Source organism: Chiloscyllium punctatum, chromosome 10 (assembly GCF_047496795.1).
Source record: "Chiloscyllium punctatum isolate Juve2018m chromosome 10, sChiPun1.3, whole genome shotgun sequence".
In the NCBI taxonomy this organism is placed as follows: domain Eukaryota; kingdom Metazoa; phylum Chordata; class Chondrichthyes; order Orectolobiformes; family Hemiscylliidae; genus Chiloscyllium; species Chiloscyllium punctatum.
In genome coordinates this window covers 110,423,355-110,440,424 of record NC_092748.1, presented here as the reverse complement: position 1 = coordinate 110,440,424, position 17,070 = coordinate 110,423,355, and the positions used below count along the sequence as shown (strand labels likewise).

Sequence of the window (17,070 nt, the reverse complement as noted above, 5' to 3'; positions counted from 1 at the left end):
ACTGGCCATTGACTGCTATTGTCTGTTCATGTGGCAGTAGGCTAACTACTGAATGTTCCTATTCTGCATGTGTTTTCACTGTGTGGGGAAGTGATGTCAGTGAGGGATCCCAAAATGTTTTTTCCCTTGGGTTGTTATATTTTGACTTTCTGTGACCCATTTATGGAGCTTGTATTGCATGAACTCCCGGCCCCCGCCCCCTGCAAAGACTTGTCAGTTGAGTGGCCATAGTAACTTTTGAAACATAATGACCAGTGCCATTTGCCATTTGTCTCTCCACCACTGAGGCTTCCAGCCTCATTCCTTATTTTGAGTTTAGATTACTTAGTGTGGAAACAGGCCCTTCAGCCCAACAAGTCCACACTGACCCTCTTAAGAGCAACCCACCCAGACCCATTCCTCTACATTTACCCCTTCACCTAACACTATGGGCAATTTAGCATGGCCAACTCACCTACCTGCACATTTTTGGAATGTGGGAAGAAACCAAACCACCAGAGGAAACCCACACAGACACTGGGAGAATGTGCAAACTCCACACAGCTGCCCGAGGCAGGAATTGAACCCGGGTCTCTGGTGCTCTGAGGCAACAGTGCTAACCACTGTGCCACTGTGCCTGCCCCTAGGGCTCCTGTCCGAAATGTTGATTTTCCTGCTCCTCTGATACTGCCTGACCTGCTGGGCTTTTCCACCACCACTTTGATCTTGATTCTACCTCACCCACTTGCCATTCCCAAACTTCATAGGAACGGAATGGGAGGTGACCTCGCCCCACATCAGCCAAAGGCTTATGGGCCATTCACTTGGCTTTGCATGATTACTGAGTGGAGATCCTGGAGCATGACATCATGTGCCTAACCAGCTTGTCTGAGTCACAAATAAAAGTTGTAGGACTTTGGTCTTAGCCAAAGCCCCTTTGTGATGTTGGTGTGTCCTGGCAGCAGATAATGGGCACTATCCCCCTCAAAAGCTCCTAAATTTTCCTTTTAAATATGTAATTTTTGTCTTCAAAGTACTGCCATTCAGTCCAGCTGCCACTGTATCAGTGTTTGTGCTTCTCAATCCTTGCTTTTTGCATTGTTGTTAATCAACATAGGAGTCAGAGATGTAGTGCTCACAAACCAGACCTTTTTGGTCCAACTAGTCCATGCTGACCACACAGCCCCATGCATCTAGAATTTTCCAACATTTGGCCTATATCCTTAACCCTTCCTATTCATGTCCCCATCCAGATGCCTTTTAAATGTTGTAATTGTACCAGCTTCCACCACCTCTGGCAGCTCATTCCATTCATGCACCACCTTCTGAGAAAGCTGCTCCTCTCTCTTAAATCTATGCCCTCTAGTGCTGGACTTGCCCTCACTCCTGGGAAAAACCTTACCTATTTACCCTATCCCCATTCTCAAGCTTGTTGTAAGCCTCTACAAGGTCACCCCACTGGCTCTTCTCCAGGGAAAATAGCTCCAGCCTATTCAGCCTCTCCCTATAGATCAAACCCTCCAACCCTGGCAACATTCTTGTAAATCTTTCTGAATGCTTTTCAAGTGTCACAACATTCTTCTAGCAGGAAGACCAAAAATTGCACAGACTGGTTGGGCCACTATTGGAACCATGTCCTGTACAGCTGCAACATGGCCTCCTAACTCCCATATGCAATGCACTGATGAATAAATGCTGCCTTCTCTATCCAACTACTTGTGATTCCACTTTCAAGGAACCATGAACCTGCACTCCAAGCTCTTTGCCTCAGCAACACTCCCCAGGTCCTTATCATTAAGTATGTAAGTCCTGCTAAGATTTGCCTTCCCAAAAATGCAATGACTCCTTTATCTAAATTAAACTTCATCTGCCGCCCATTGGCCCATCTGATCAAGGTCCCATAGTACTGAGGTATCCTTCTTTACTGTCCACCACACCTCCAAGTTTGGTGTCATCTGCAAACTTACTTACTATACCCCTCATGCTCACATCCAAATCCTCTTATGTAAATGATGAAAAGTAGTGGACCCAGCACCAATCCTTGTGGCACTCCACTGGTCACAGGCCTCCAGTCTGAAAAACCTTTGAGCCAGTTCTGTATCCAAATGGCTAGTTCTCCCTGTATTCTAACCTTGGTCACCAGTCTTCCATGGGGAACCTTGTTGAACACCTTACTGAAGTCCATATAGATCACATCTACTGCTCTGCACTCATCAATCCTCTTTGTTACTTTAAAAAAAACTCAATCAAGTTTGTGAGACATGATTTCCCATGCACAAAGCCATGTTGACTATCCTAATCCGTTCTTGCCTTTCCAAATACATGTACAATCCTGTCCCGCAGGATTCCCTCCAACAACTTGCCCACCACTGACATCAGGCTCACCGTCTATAGTTCCCTGGCTTGTCCTTACCATTTTTCTTAAACAATGGCTCCATGTTAGCCAGTCTTCAGGCACGTCACCTGTGACTATCGATGATACAAAATATCTCAGCAAGAGGCCCAGCAATGACTTCTCTAGCTTCCCACAGAATTCTCGGGTACACATGATAGGTCCTAGGGATTTATCCACCTTTTATGCGTTTCAAGACATCCAGCACTTCCTTCTCTGTAATCTGGACATTTTTCAAGATGTTACCATCTATTTCCCTACATTCTATATCTTCCATGTCTTTCTCCACAGTAAATACTGATGCAAAATACTCGTTTATATCTGTCCCACCTCCTGCGGTTCCACACAAAGGCCACCTTGCTGATCTTTTGAGGGTCCCTATCCTCTCCCTAGATACCCTTTTGTCCTTAATATATTTGTAAAAACCCTTTTGGATCTCCTTAATTCTAATTGCCAAAGCTATCTCATGTCCCCTTTTTGCCCTCCTGATTTCCCTCTTATGTATACTCTTACTGCCTTTTATACTCTTCTAAGGATTCACTTGATCTATCCTGTCTATACATGACATATGCTTCCTCCTTTTTTTTTCTTAACCAAGCCCTCCATTTCTTTAGGTATAGGGAATGCTGGATGATTATCAGCCTTTCCTTTCACCCTAACAGGAATATACTTTCTCTGGATTCTCGTTCTCTTATTTCTGAAGGCTTCCCATTTTCCCAGCTGTCCCATTTACCTGCAGACATCTGCCTTCCAGCTGTCCCGTTTACCTGCAGACATTTGCCCCAATCAGCTTTTGAAAGTTCTTGCCTAATACTGTCAAAATTGGCCTTTCTCCAGTTTAGAACTTCAACCTTTAGATCTGGTCTATCCTTTTCCATCACTATTTTAAAACCTCTTCCTTATTTTGGTTTTTTAAAGGGATAGCTCTACACAAATGAGGCGTTTGAAAATGGGATCCAGATATAATGAGGCAGAGATTTGGCTTTTAAAAATAAAAAGGAAGGTGTGGAAACCATTTTCCTGATGAAGCTAAAGAGGCAGTTTTTCCATAACAACAGTTTGACAGGTTTTGAGCTCGTGTAACCTGTGACTACTTGGCTACAATTCTGTAGGAGCCTGGTGAGACCACACCTGGAGTAGTATGTGCAGTTTTGATCTCCTTACCTCAGGAAAGGTATTATTGCCATAGAGGAAGTATAACTCTGGTTCAACAAACTTCTCCACAAAAATAAAACTGGGCAATTGGACAGTATTCTCGTGAGTCTCAAAGAATGAGGTTACCTTATTGAAACCCATAAAATATTTTGAGGGATAGACATGGTGGAAACAGAGAACCAGGGGCAGAAAGGGAATGTCATTGAGGACTGAGATGAGAACGTCTATTTTTACACGTTGTGCATCTTTGGAGTTCTTGATGTCAGCTGTGAAAGCTCAGTTATTGACTACATTTGAACTAGAGAATGATATATTTCTAATTAGCAATGGCACAAAAGTTAAGAGGATGGGGGAGTGGGGGATGTAAATGGCATTGAAGTGTTCGATCAGCTACAATCCCATTAAATGGTAGAGCAGGCTTGGTGGACTAAATGACCTAGTTCTCTTACATTCCTGTCTTGATAAAATGTGTTGTGGTCCGCTGGGGAAGGATGAGAGGACGCCCCTAAATCTGTTTAGCCAAATGGTTTGAGACTGCTGTAAATTCATTGCAGTACCTTCTTGGGTGTCTTTTTCCAGGCCGTTACAGTCCACCAGTCCCAGAACTCAAGACTCAGCAAGCATGTCAAAAAAAACTTGGAATAGCAAAGTTCACAAGCTGTTTGGCCCAAAGTGCACTACAGTCACTGACATACTTTTTAAAAATGTGGCTGCCATAGAAATGTAGGAATTACAGCGGCTAATTTGCACAATAGTAAGCTATCACAAGCAGCAATGAGGTGTTTTGTACCATAAGCTTTCATTGTTTATCTGACCATATCATCTCTTCTTTGAAAGATGGATAAATATTGGTTAGATCACTGGAGACATCTCCCCTGCTGCTTGTTGAAATAGTGATATGGAATCTTCTGCATTTGTCTGGGAGGGCTGCATAGGGACCTCATGTACCTGACAAAAATGTGTGCATCCATCATCACAATCTGGGGATTCGCTATGTCTATTTCAGTTTCCATTCACCATATCTCTGAAGGGATATGGTGATGGACCTAACAGTGTGAATTGAGGGCAATGTGTGCAGACACTAACATTAGGGGTGGGGAACAGTGTATGCACGCTGGCAGTGGGGTTGGGGTGCAATATGTGCAGGTCCTAACCCTGAAATGTTTGGCACGTGCAATGCTTTAAGAAAAGTGTAATTAAAGGTTCTGTTTAAACACCCTCTTTTTCCTACCCATCTAGATACACTCTGTTCATCGTACTGTATCCAATGGGAGTCACTGGCGAGCTACTTACAATATATGCAGCCCTGCCTCATGTTCGAAGGTCGGGCTTGTATTCTGTGACCCTGCCAAACAAGTATAACATCTCCTTTGACTATTACACAGTTCTGATCCTGGTCATGATTTCCTACATCCCAAGTAAGTTATCAGTTTGATCATTTACGGTACTCAGTGTCAAAAACTTGGCAGATGGAATCTAATGTGTGAAAATGTGAAGTTATGCACTTCTGCAGAAAGAATATACTAGCAGAATATTATTTAAACTGAGAACGTGCTGTGCCTTTCTGCAATCGTGAGGGATTTGTGGGACCTTGTGCATGAATCACAAAAAGCTAGCATCAAAGTTCAGGTAACAAGGCAAGTTGAATATTAGCCTTTATTTCAAAGGGAATGGAATATAAAACTAGGGAGTTCTTGCTAAGACTATACAAGGCACTAGTCAGACTGCATCTGGGAATAGCTTTTGTCCGAGAGGCAGTCCAGAGAAGATTCACTAGGTTAATCCCAGGTATTGTGGGTTTTTGAGTAGAAGTTGAATAGGTTGTGCCTGTTTTCATTTGAGTTAGGATGGGTGGAAACTTTATTAATATAAAGTTCATCTGTGGCATAACAGCTGTAGAGAGATTATTTACCTCTTGTGGGAGAATCTAGGACTGGAGTATGGAGTCACCCATTTAAAACCGATGAGGAATTAACATTAGTGACTCTCTATCTCACAGCTCTGTCAGGCTGGCTTGTTAAAGCTGAGATGGACTGACCCTTAATCGTAAGGGAATCTAGGGTTATGGGGGGGGGGGGGGAAGAGGAGGAGGAGGAGGAGGGAAGAGGCAGGAAAGTGGAGTTGAGGATTCAGATCAGTCTTGATCGCTCTGAATAGTGAACCAAACTTGTTAACAGAATGACCTCCTACTCCCATGTTCTGTAGAGTTAGCTATTAAGTTGGTTGTACAGTCACATTGCCAACTTCTTTCTGCATTCTATTCTATGAAACAAGCAAGGAAGTAATAGGTTTCTGAGTGAGCATAGGAAAGAGCTTGGTCATGTATATCCAGAATTTAAACTCCATCCTTCCAAGTGTCCGGTTTAGAAAAGACGATGAGGAAAGACGGAAGTGAAGACATATCAAGGCCTTATACTGCATAAAACAAAGGAATATGGAAAGCATTGGTGAAATTACTGAAAAGTTGAGAAAGCAAATCGGGCATGAAATAGAATTCCTACAGTGTGGTAACAGGCCATTTGGCCCAGCATGTCAACACTAACTCTCCAAAGAGCATCTCGGCACCTCCACCCTATCCCTGTAACCCTACATTTTCCATGGCTAATCCATCTAGCCTGCACATCCCTGGATACTATGGGTCAATTTAACATGGTCAATCCACCTAACCTGCACATCTTTGGACTGTGGTAGGAAACTCACACCTGGCACAAACCCCCACAGATGTGAGAATTTTTTGAGTTTGCACAGTCGTCTGCATCTGGGTCCCTGGTGCTGAGAAGCAGCAGTGCTAACCACCTGAGCCACCACACTGTCCTCTAATAGTATTGGCAAGTAAAGCTTCAAACAAAAAACAGTTCTTAAATGCATAAATTGAAAGAGGACAACTAAGTAGAGCTGTTACAGGGAGTTAAGAGGTAACCTGTGCATGGACCTTGCTATGCTTTAAGAATACTTTGCCTTTTGTAGAAGCAGATGCAGGGACAATAGGCCCTTCAATAGGGGAAGAACAGTGTGAAATAATAAATGGAATTACAGCAGTGAGGGGGGTCAATAGAACATAGAATGTTACAGTGCAGTACAGGCCCTTTGGCCCTTAATGTTGCGTCGATCTGTGAAATTAATCTGATGCCATCTAACCTACACTGTTCCTTTATTATCCATTATATATGTCCAATGTCCATTTTAATGCCTTTAATGTCGGCGAGTCTACTTTGTTGCAGGCAGGCCATCCCACACCCCTACTACTGAGTAAAGAAACTATCCCTGATATGTCATAAATCTATTACCCCTCAATTTAAAGCTACAACCCCTCATGTTAGCCTTTACCATCTGAGGAAAAAGGCTCTCCCTGTCCACCCTATCTAACCCTCTGATTATCTTATGTCTCAATTAAGTCACCTCTCAACCTTCTCTCCAATGAAAACAGCCTCAGCCTTTCCTCATAAGATCTTCCTTCCATACCAGGCAACATCCGAGTAAATCTTCTCTGAACCCTTTCCAAAGCTTCCACTTCCTCATAATGCAGTGACCAGAACTGTACGCAGTACTCAATGGTGCGGCTCCGAAACTCTATCCTCTACCAATAAATGCCAACACACCACGTGCCTTCTTGACAACCCTATTAACGTGGGTGGCAACTTTCAGGGATTTATGCACCTGGACACAGATCTCTGTTCATCTACACTACCAAGAATGTTACCATTAGACCATTACTCTGCATTCCTATTACTAAAGTGAACTACCCCTTTTTTTTTTCTCTGCTTGAAACTCCATTTGCCACTTCTCAGCCCAGCTCTGCGTCTTATCTATGTCCCTCTATAACCCACAACATTCTTTGGCACTATCCACCACTTTGCCTACCTTTAGTGCCATTTGCAAATTTACTAACCCATCCTTCTACGCCCACATTCAGATCATTGATGCAAATGACAGTGGCCCCAAAATGATCCTTGTGGCACACCACTGGTAACTGACCTCCAGGATGAACATTCTTTCAGCTAGCTAATTTCTGATCCAAACCACTAAATCACCTTCAATCCCAAAACTCTGTATTTTGTGCAATAACCTACTGTGTAACCTTATCAAACGTCTTAAGTCATATGCATCAACCGATTTACCTTTATCCACCTGTTTTGTCACCTTCTCAAAGAACTGAATAAGGTTAGTGAGACACGACCTAGCTTTCACAAAACCATGTTGTCTATCCCAAATTAAATTATTCCTTTCTAGATAAATCCTATCTCTTACAACTTTTCCAACACCTTACCCACAACCAAAGTAAGGCTCACTGGCCCATAATTAATTACCAGGGTCGTCCCAACTCCCCTCTTTAAACAAGGGAACAACATTTGCTATCCTCCAATCTAGCACTACTCCTGTTGACAAGGATGATACAAAGATCAAAGCCAAAGGCTCTGAATCTCCTCCCTGGCTTCCCAGAGAATCTGAGGATAAATCCCATCCAGACCAGCAGTCTTATCTATTTTCAGATCTTCCAAAATTGCAGAAATCTCCTCTTTGTCAACCACAATCCCCTCTAATCTAGTAGCCTGTATCTCCATATTCTCATTAACATTGCCCTTTTTCTAATGTGAATACTGACAAAAGAAATTCATTAAGTGCTTCCCCATGTCCTCAGATTCCCCACACAACTTTCCACTACTATCATTCGGCCTTAATCTTACTCTAGTCTGTCTTTTATTCCTGATAAGCATATGAAAGGCCTTGGTTTACCTTGATCCAATCTGTCAACAACTTCTCATGTCCCCTCCTGACTCTTCTTAGGCCCCTCTTTACATCTTTTCTGGCTCACTTAACTTTCAAGCTCCCTACCTGAGCCTTCACACCTCATCCTCACATAAGCCACCTTCATCTTGACAAGAGCTTCAACTCCTTGAGTAAACCATAGCTCCTTCTCTCGACAACAACCTCCTTGCTTGATAGGTATATACTTATCAAGGACCTGCTGTAGCTGTTCCTTGAATAAGCTAATTTCGAGTGCGTCCATCCCCTGCAGTTTCCTTCCCCATCCTATGCATCCTAAATCTAGCTTAATCACATCATAATTGCCTCTTCCCCCAGTTATACCTCTTTCCCTGTAGTATATACTTATCCCTGCCCATTGCTATTGTAAATGTAACCAATGTATGGTCAGTATCGTCAAAGTGCTCACCTGCCTCCAAATCTGACACCTGGATGGGTTCATTCCCCAGGACCAAATCCAATATGGCATTCCCCCTTGTTGGCCTGTCTACATACTCCGAAAACCCCCCTGCACACATTGAACAAAAACTGACCCATCTAAACTATTTGAACTATAGTATTCCCACTCAACATTGGGGAAGTTAGTCCCCCATAACAACTACCCTGTTATTCTTGCTCCTATTCAGAATCATCTTTGCTATCCTTTCCTCTACGTCCCTGGAACAATTCAGAGGCTGAGCGAGAACTCCCAACAGGGTGACCTCTCCTCTCCTTTCCAGTTTCTAACCTGAGCCCAAACTACCTCAGTGGTTGAGTTTTAAAATGTTATCTCAGCTGCTGTAATATTACCCTTGAGTGATTGACAATGGTGCGCCCCCCCCCCCCCAAAAAAAAATCCCATCTTCTCTGTTCTTGCTGAAACATCAAATCCTGCAATCTGCAACAACCATTCCTGCCCCTCGTCTAGCCATGTCTCTGAAATGGCCACAACATCACAATCCCAGGTACCAACCCACACTGCAAGTCCAATCACCTTATTCCGGATGCTCCTGGCATTGAAGTACACACTTTCAAATGAACACCCTGATTGCTGGTGCCCTCTCGTGACCTTGTAAATCTATCCCTGACCTCACCGGCCTTCACCTCCCTCCTGTACACGGGAACTACAATTCAGGTTCCCATCCCCCTGCTGCATTAGTTTAACCTCCACACCCTCCCCCCAACAAAGAGCACTAGCAAATTCCCCACACCCACAGGATATTGGTACCCCTCTGGTTGAGGTGAAGACCATCCTATTTATAGAGATCCTAACTTCCCCAGAAAGAGCTCCAATTATCCAATAATTCAAAACCGACCCTCCCCGCAATGATGTGTTCAGCTCAGTTCTCTCCCTGTTCCTTGCTTCACTAGCATGTGGCACGGGCAAAAGACCGGAGATGATAACTTTGTTCTAGCTCTAAGCTTCCACCCTAGCTTCGTGAATGTCTGTCTGCCTTGCATCCCCATCTTTCTTCCTGCGTATGTGGACCACAACTTGGGGGTGCTCCCCCTCAGGATCCTAAAAACAGACATCTCAACCCCTGGAACCTGGGAGGTAACACACCAATCATGAGTCTCTCTCGTTCCCATGAAACCTCCTATCTGTCCCCCTAACTATGGAGTCCCCAATGACTAGAGCTCAGCTCATCTTCCTTCTTCCCCTCTAAGCAACAGGGACAGACTCTGCGCCAGAGACCTGGGCCCTATTGCTTACCCTGGTGAGTTGTCTCCCACAACAGTATCCAAAATGGTATACTTGTTGGGGGACCCACCACAGGCAATCTCTGCACTGCCTGCCAGTGCCCTTTCCTACCCCTGGCAGTAACCCATCTACCTTCACGTGAATGTGGAGTAACTACCTCCCTGTAATTCCCCTCAATAACCCCCTCTGACTCCCGAATGATCCAAACTTCATCCAGCTCCAGTTCCCTAACATGATTCTTGAGGAGCTGGAGTTGGGTGCACTTATCACAAATGAAGTCAGCAGGGACACTGCAGGAGGAACATTAAACCGTCTGAACCTCCATTCCCACTATTCTAAATTCCCAAGTAGATCTCTTGGAGGGGTGGGGCATGTGGGGGGCAGAAAACAAAACACAAAAGAAAACGCTTGTCACTTTAGCTACTGACGCACAGAACTTTTTTTGGTTAAAGTAGAATGGGTCGGAGACATTACCTGAGTAGTGTTTCGATTAAAGCAACCACACAAATATATAACCTCATGACCTCTCCACTGTCTGCTGGAACTAAAAAAAATGTAAAATATATTCTTGCGTATCCCAACAGGCTCTGCTGCTCCCTAGTGACAATATCTTTGAAAATAGATAATCCCCAGGCCCAGGTGCATTGTACCCCAGGTTGAGAAGCAGTGGAAGAAAGGTGGAATGATTTTTCAGAGAAAATGACCATTATTTTCTCATCCTCACCTGGCCACAGGTGTAGTGCCAGCAGAGGGTTACAGCGGGACCTCCATAGGTACCTGAATGCAGATTGTGATCCTTCTTGATTGCCTACCCTTGTCTACTACAGCTTCAAAGAATTGTGGACATACATTCCAGTGTCTCAATTCCTCCTCCTTCACACCCCTCCTTTCCCACCCACTTGCATACCCTCTTGTTTGTGTTTTCCCTAGATTTGTTTCATGCATTCTGTCTTCAGATTGAATTCCATGTACTACTTTTAGTCCCACTCAGTGAAACAATTGGTGTCCTCCCCTAACAGACAGTGGGAGAAATGTAAAAGTGTGCTGTAGTTGAAGTATTTAGAGGTTGACCTAAAAAGCTGTCTTCTGTCCATCTCCTCAAACTAGGGAACACTGACTTATATGGATGAAGGGTGGTATTAAAGTTCTGAATCTTAGCAAATAAGAGAATAACTTGTTAATCTTAAATGTGAGATCAATCTATTCATCCCTTAAATATCTTTTGTTAACTCTAAGTTAGTTCACAGGTCAGGCATGATCTAATTGAATGATGGAATAGGCTAAAGGGGCAGATTGGTCTCTTGCTATTACTACATTTCTAATTCAGTTTTTGTGAATCAGTCTTTCCACAGCTCTATTTCCATATGCTCTGCCAGAGGAGGAAGGTCCTGACCACAGATGAAAGCAAGAAGAGCGAGTAGCTGCAGCACCCTTCATAGAGGAAAAGGGGGAGGGTTTGAGGGCAAAGGGCACCTTGACCAGACTGTTTCCTCTGGATGATTGTTACGTCCCTAATGAACTTGAGCAATTGGTATGATTTTTTTTTTTGATTGGACATCTTTGTGACTAGTGTTCAACTCAAAGGGTGAAGGGTATGTTGACCATCTGAACCTTGACTCTCCAAATCTGAATTTAGTTTGTGTTGGCAGTGCATTTGGTGAGAGGGAAAGGTAACATAAAGGGGGAAATTCAAACTTCCTGAACTCATTACAGGACCTGAGGAATGATGTCCAAACACACATCAAATTGCACACTAAATCTTCAGTTGCATTACTTTTGTTTTTTTTTTGCCCTGGATGGAAAAGTCCATTGACTCTTAGGGCCTGAAGAAGGGACCCTACCTTCATGTGCTTCACTAAGTGGAGATGAAGCAGCAGCTGGTGAGAACTACTAAATGTCTTTAGTGTCTAGGCTAAAATCCTTTATTCTTTATGTTGAAGAGTGGCCTTAAAGTTGGTCATTGTGTGTGAGGTTTCAACACCCTTGGAAAAGATGCCAAGATGAATTTGTGTTAATCTAGCCTGTTTAATGAGGACTTATTTCAGCTGCCTTGGCTGAGTGGCCCCTGGTTGGAGTCATTCCTAAGGTCCCTTTGCTGTGAGTTGCTGCCAACTTCCCCCACCCCCTCCGGAATTGGCTGCCTGACATGCCCATGCTTGTGACACTGCCTTCCTGCACCAATCAGAAAGCAAATAGACCTTTCCCTGATTGGATGATTCTTGACTGTTAATCAATATTGGCCTCTTTAACCCCCTGACGTCTGACTTTTTTATAATGCATGAACTGAAATCTTGAAGCCATGAGAGAAGCATGTTCTCTTGATGCTCAGTTTATAGTTTTGCTCCAGGGTTTTTCTGGCCTGGAAACTAACCTTTTTGATTTTTGGAGACTCCAGCCTGTTCCTGGAGCGTTGACAACTCCATGCTGGCAATACTGCTGGTGTTGCTGACTGTGTAGTTCATTGACAAACCTTTGAGAACTCGAAGTGGAAGCTATGCCATCTGAAGTTTTATGATCCACTTCATTTGTTCCCACCTCCACCTGCTCTCTCCCACCCTTACTCCCCTCTCCCAACTTGTCACACCCAACCATGTTTTGAAAACAAGACATCTGCTGTTTTTGTTTTGATTGTTAAAGATGAAGGTCACTTCTAACTGTGAAGAGTTTATGTTGTGATGCCACTCTTTTAGAAGGACTGAACTGAGATTGTGATTTCAGCTTCCCAGGAAAGGTGGCCATTCCAGACTCCCGCAATCAGTTTGTAGTAAAACTGGGCAGATTGACAAGACAGGGCCATAACTGGATCATGTAATTTTGAAAATAATTTAAGAGAAGCTTTAAGTGAAAGTCCGGCTCAGCCCGTGTATCAACAGATCTTAACGTGTTCTTTTGTATATTTGGGATTGTTCTTTATAATTAAGGACACTTAGCTTTCTCAAACTTGCACTTTTTCTTTGCATGAGTATTTGTAATTAAACTTTCCTAAATGTCTCTAGGTTGGTGCGTAGATAGGAAAAAGTAACAGAATCACTAACACTATTGCTTGTTATCTTGTTTGCAAATTTGTCAATCATCTCGGAAAAAGAGCATGGTTTGGTTTCTATTCATTCTCATCTTGTGTTTTAACCCCAAAATTCTTATCAATTTTTCAAATTTGCTATGTAGTAAAGGTGTCAGGCTTTCTGTCAATGCCTAGGCCTGGAAGTATTTTCTATAACCTATTTAAATTGTCTTAATCTTGTACTCTCAGAACCGAAGAAATACTCTTTAGTTTGCATGGTCATCCTTGGCACAGATCAACTATCCATGTTATAATTAAACTTGTGGAACAGCAGCAATGTTGTGGACTGTTATTTGTAGATTAAGGGGGAAGCTATGTTCCCCTTCCTAGACAGTCTATTTGTGAGTGATATTGTAACCAGTAGATAAGGCAAAGATACCACTAGATGGTGCTGTAGGTCAAAAAATTTATAAACACAATTTAATCCAGGCATTAACAGCAGCAGATTTGTAAGGTTTACCTGAAGTCGTTAATCCAGGAGTTTAATATCACCATGTTCTTGGGTTAAGCAAAACCAGGGAGAAAGCTCATCCAAAGAAGCTTCGTAGGAGGAAGCTATTCAGCCCATCAAAGTCCCATCATTCAATCTGACTTTTGTAGGTGATTTGAATAGCCTTTTACCCAGACTACCAATGGTATACAGATATGGGGATAATGATAAAACAATCTATCTCTAATTTAAAATATAGTCAAAGACTGAACTGTGAAGAAGGTTACCTCACATTACAATGGGATCATGATCAAATGGGCCACTGGGCTGAGGAGTGGCAGATAGAGTTTAATTTAGATAAATGATGTGCTGCATATTGGAAAGGTAAATCTTAACAGGACTTATACACCTTAATGGTAAGGTCCTCTGGAGTGTTGCTGAACAGAGAGACCTTGGAGTGCAGGTTCATACTCCTTGAAAGTGGAGTCGCAGGTAGATAGGATAGTGAAGAAGGCGTTTGGTATGTTTTCCTTTCTTTGTGAGAGTATTGAGTACAGGAGTTTGGAGGTCATATTGTGGCTGTACAGGACATTGGTTAGGCCACTGCTGGAATATTGTGCTGTTCTGGTCTATCAGAAAGATAATTGTGAAACTTGTAAATCTTTCCTGAACCCTTTCAAGATGTTGCCAGGGTTGGAGGGTTTGAGCTAATAGAGGCTGAACAGGCTGGGGCTGTTTTCCCTGGAACATCAAAAGCTGAGGGCATGACCTTTTATAGAGGTTTATAAAACCATGAGGGGCATGGATAGGATAAATAGACAGTCTTTTCCCTGGAGTGGGGAGTTCAGAAATGGAGGGCATGGGTTTAGGGTGAGAGGGAAGATTTAAAAGGGACGAAGGGGCAACATTTTCATGTAGAGGGTGGTGCGAGTATAGAATGTGCTGCCAGATGAAGTGGTGGAGGCTGGTACAATTACAACATTTAAAAGGCATCTGGATGGATATATGAAGTGGAAGGGTCTAGAGGGAAATGGGCCAAATTTTGACAAATGGGGCTAGATTAGTTTTGGATATCTAGTTGGTTCAACCTGTCCATGCCAAAGGGTCTTTCTGTGCTGTACATCTGACTGTCTAATCAGAGTTGTGGAGTTTGAGTTCCAAAGGTTCATACCTGCTGAGTTTTAAAAAAAACACTCCTGGTCCTAAATGGTATCCCACTTACTTTTTTTTTGCTTGTTCCCTGGTTCTACATTCTCAAACATGAAATGCATCTTACCTGTATCTACACTGTCTATCCCTTTTGAAAATTACAAAATAGTTAACGAGATCACCACCTCTCACTCTGCAACTCTAGAGAATACAGGCCCAGTTTGTCCGATCTCTCCTTATGGACAGTTCTGCCATCCCAGGAACAAATCTGTTGAACCTTTGCTGCACTCCCTCTATGGCAATGATGTATTTTTTTAAATTCAGGAAACCAAACCTCTGCACCACACTTCAGGTGCAGTCTAACCAAGCATCTAAATAATTGAAGCATGACTTTGTCACACTGGTGCTCGAGTCTCTTGAAATAAAGCCTAATAATCCAACTTTCTTCCTAATAGCTTACTGTACCTGCATGTTACTCTTCAGTTGCTTGTCAACAGGGCATCCCAGTCCCTTTTATACACAGACTTTCCAACCTCTTGCCATTCAAGCAATATTGTTTCTCTTAAAGTTGATTTAATTCTGCACATTATATTTCACTTTGTGTTCCTGCCTGGTCAGCAAGGTTGTTCAAATCTGCCTGAAAACATTTTACAACTTTACAACATATGTTTCTGCTTAACTTTATATTCTCCTCCCCCCCCCCCCCCCCCCCCCACATCTGCCTGTGTGAGACTTACCTTCTGTTTTCAAGCTTATCACACAACACTACTTTATGCCAGTACACTTGTGGTTCTATGTTGAATTAATCCATGATGGGTGTGGGTGCCTGTCCGTTAGTAACCTTTCCAATTCTGGTCGACTTGAGACCAAAACCCCATCAGCAGAGTTGTCTGAACTGGACATATCATCTTACATTCAGCCTAGAACCAGGAAATCTGGCCATCCATGAGCACTGAGTTTAACTAGGCACACTTGATGTGTTGTATGTACTATAGGAAGGATGTGGAGGCTTTGGAAAAGGTGCAAAAGAGGTTTACCAGTGTTTGGCCGAAGGAAACATTGGACAAACCTGGATAGATTTCACTGGAATGTCTGAGGCTGAGGGGAGACTTTATAGAAGTATATAAAATTGAGGTGCATAGTTAGGGTGGATAGTCTGGTGTCTCTTTCTCAGGATAGGAATGTTGAATACTTTGGGGGGGGTGCTGGGTGGCTCTAGGTTTATGTTGAGGGGGGAAATAATTTAAGGGAGATGTGGTAGGCAAGTGTTTTACATGCAGTTGTAAGTGCCTAAAACACTCCCAAGTGGGCTGGTAGAAGCAGATGTGTTCTCATTTAGATGAGTGAACAGGCAGAGAATAGAGGGATACTGACCATGTGTAGGTAGATGGGATTAGTTTAGCATCATGGTTGGTACAGACATCTTGGACCAAAGGAGGGAGGGCTTTTGCCAGAAACGTAGATTTTCCTGCTCCTCGGATGCTGCCTGACCTATGCTTTTCCAGCACCACTCTCATTTTGACTGATTTCCAACATCTGCAGTGCTTCCTTTTGCCTATCTTGGACCAAAGGGCCTGTTCCTGTGCTGTACTGGTCCAAGCAGAGGCTGTGTTCATGTGCCCATTTACTGCTCTCCAACCTGTCTGATTGTAACTTTAAATTCCTTTTCTCCCTCCTGTGCTTGTCCAACTTCCCTGAAATGTATTTCTGCTTTTTAAAATTTTTTTTGGAATGTGGGCATTGATGAATTCATCAGTCATGGCTGTGGATCACTTTAGCCCTTGCTGTAGGGCCAACCATAGCAAGGGAACTCCAAGATTTTGATTCAGCAATGCAAAGGTAATGGGGAAGCATTTCCAAGTCCGGATGGTGTGTGACCTGGAAGATAATACTATCAACTGCCAGTTATCGTGTTCTGCTGTACTGGGCCTTCTAGACAGTAGTGCTTGGGGTTTAGGAAGATGCTATCTAAGCAGCTTTAGTAAATTTTTGCAGTGCATCTTGTGGATGATATGTGCTATTGCTACTGAGGCTTAGTGATGGAGGGAGCAAATGTTTGTGGATGTGGTGCCAATTCAAGTGGACAACTTTGTCCTGCACGACATCAAGCTTCAAGTGTAGCTGGTGGACAGGCATTGGGCGCTTACAAAAGGAGTTACCAACTACTTGTAACAAGTTTTGTAATCTTGCCTTACTGAATGTGAAGAGTGCAAGTGGATTCATTATCAATCAGTGGAAATCATAGAATCCCTCCACTTTGGAAGTAGGTTATTTGGCCCATTGAGTCAACAGCAACCCACCAAAGAGCATCTCACCCAGACCCCTATCCGACCCCAATAACCCTACATTTCCCATGGTCAATCCACTTAGCCTGCACATCTTTAGTTTGAGAAGTAACCCACACAAACACGGACATGCAATCTCTGAGGCTGGAATCAAACGCCGATCCCATGTGCTGT

The 17,070-nt window shown here is 43.2% G+C and overlaps 1 protein-coding gene across 1 annotated transcript in view; it reads left to right on the top strand.

Annotated features, from left to right (window-relative positions):
- The window catches only part of hacd2 (3-hydroxyacyl-CoA dehydratase 2), a 42,473-nt gene extending 29,168 nt beyond the window's left edge, over positions 1 to 13,305 (top strand). Inside the window, exons 6-7 of the mRNA XM_072579930.1 lie at positions 4,766 to 4,944; positions 11,313 to 13,305. Coding sequence (XP_072436031.1) covers positions 4,766 to 4,944; positions 11,313 to 11,392 — 259 coding nt within the window. The 3' untranslated portion in view covers positions 11,393 to 13,305. The remainder of the gene's footprint in view (positions 1 to 4,765; positions 4,945 to 11,312) is intronic.
- The last annotated feature ends 3,765 nt before the right edge of the window (positions 13,306 to 17,070 follow it).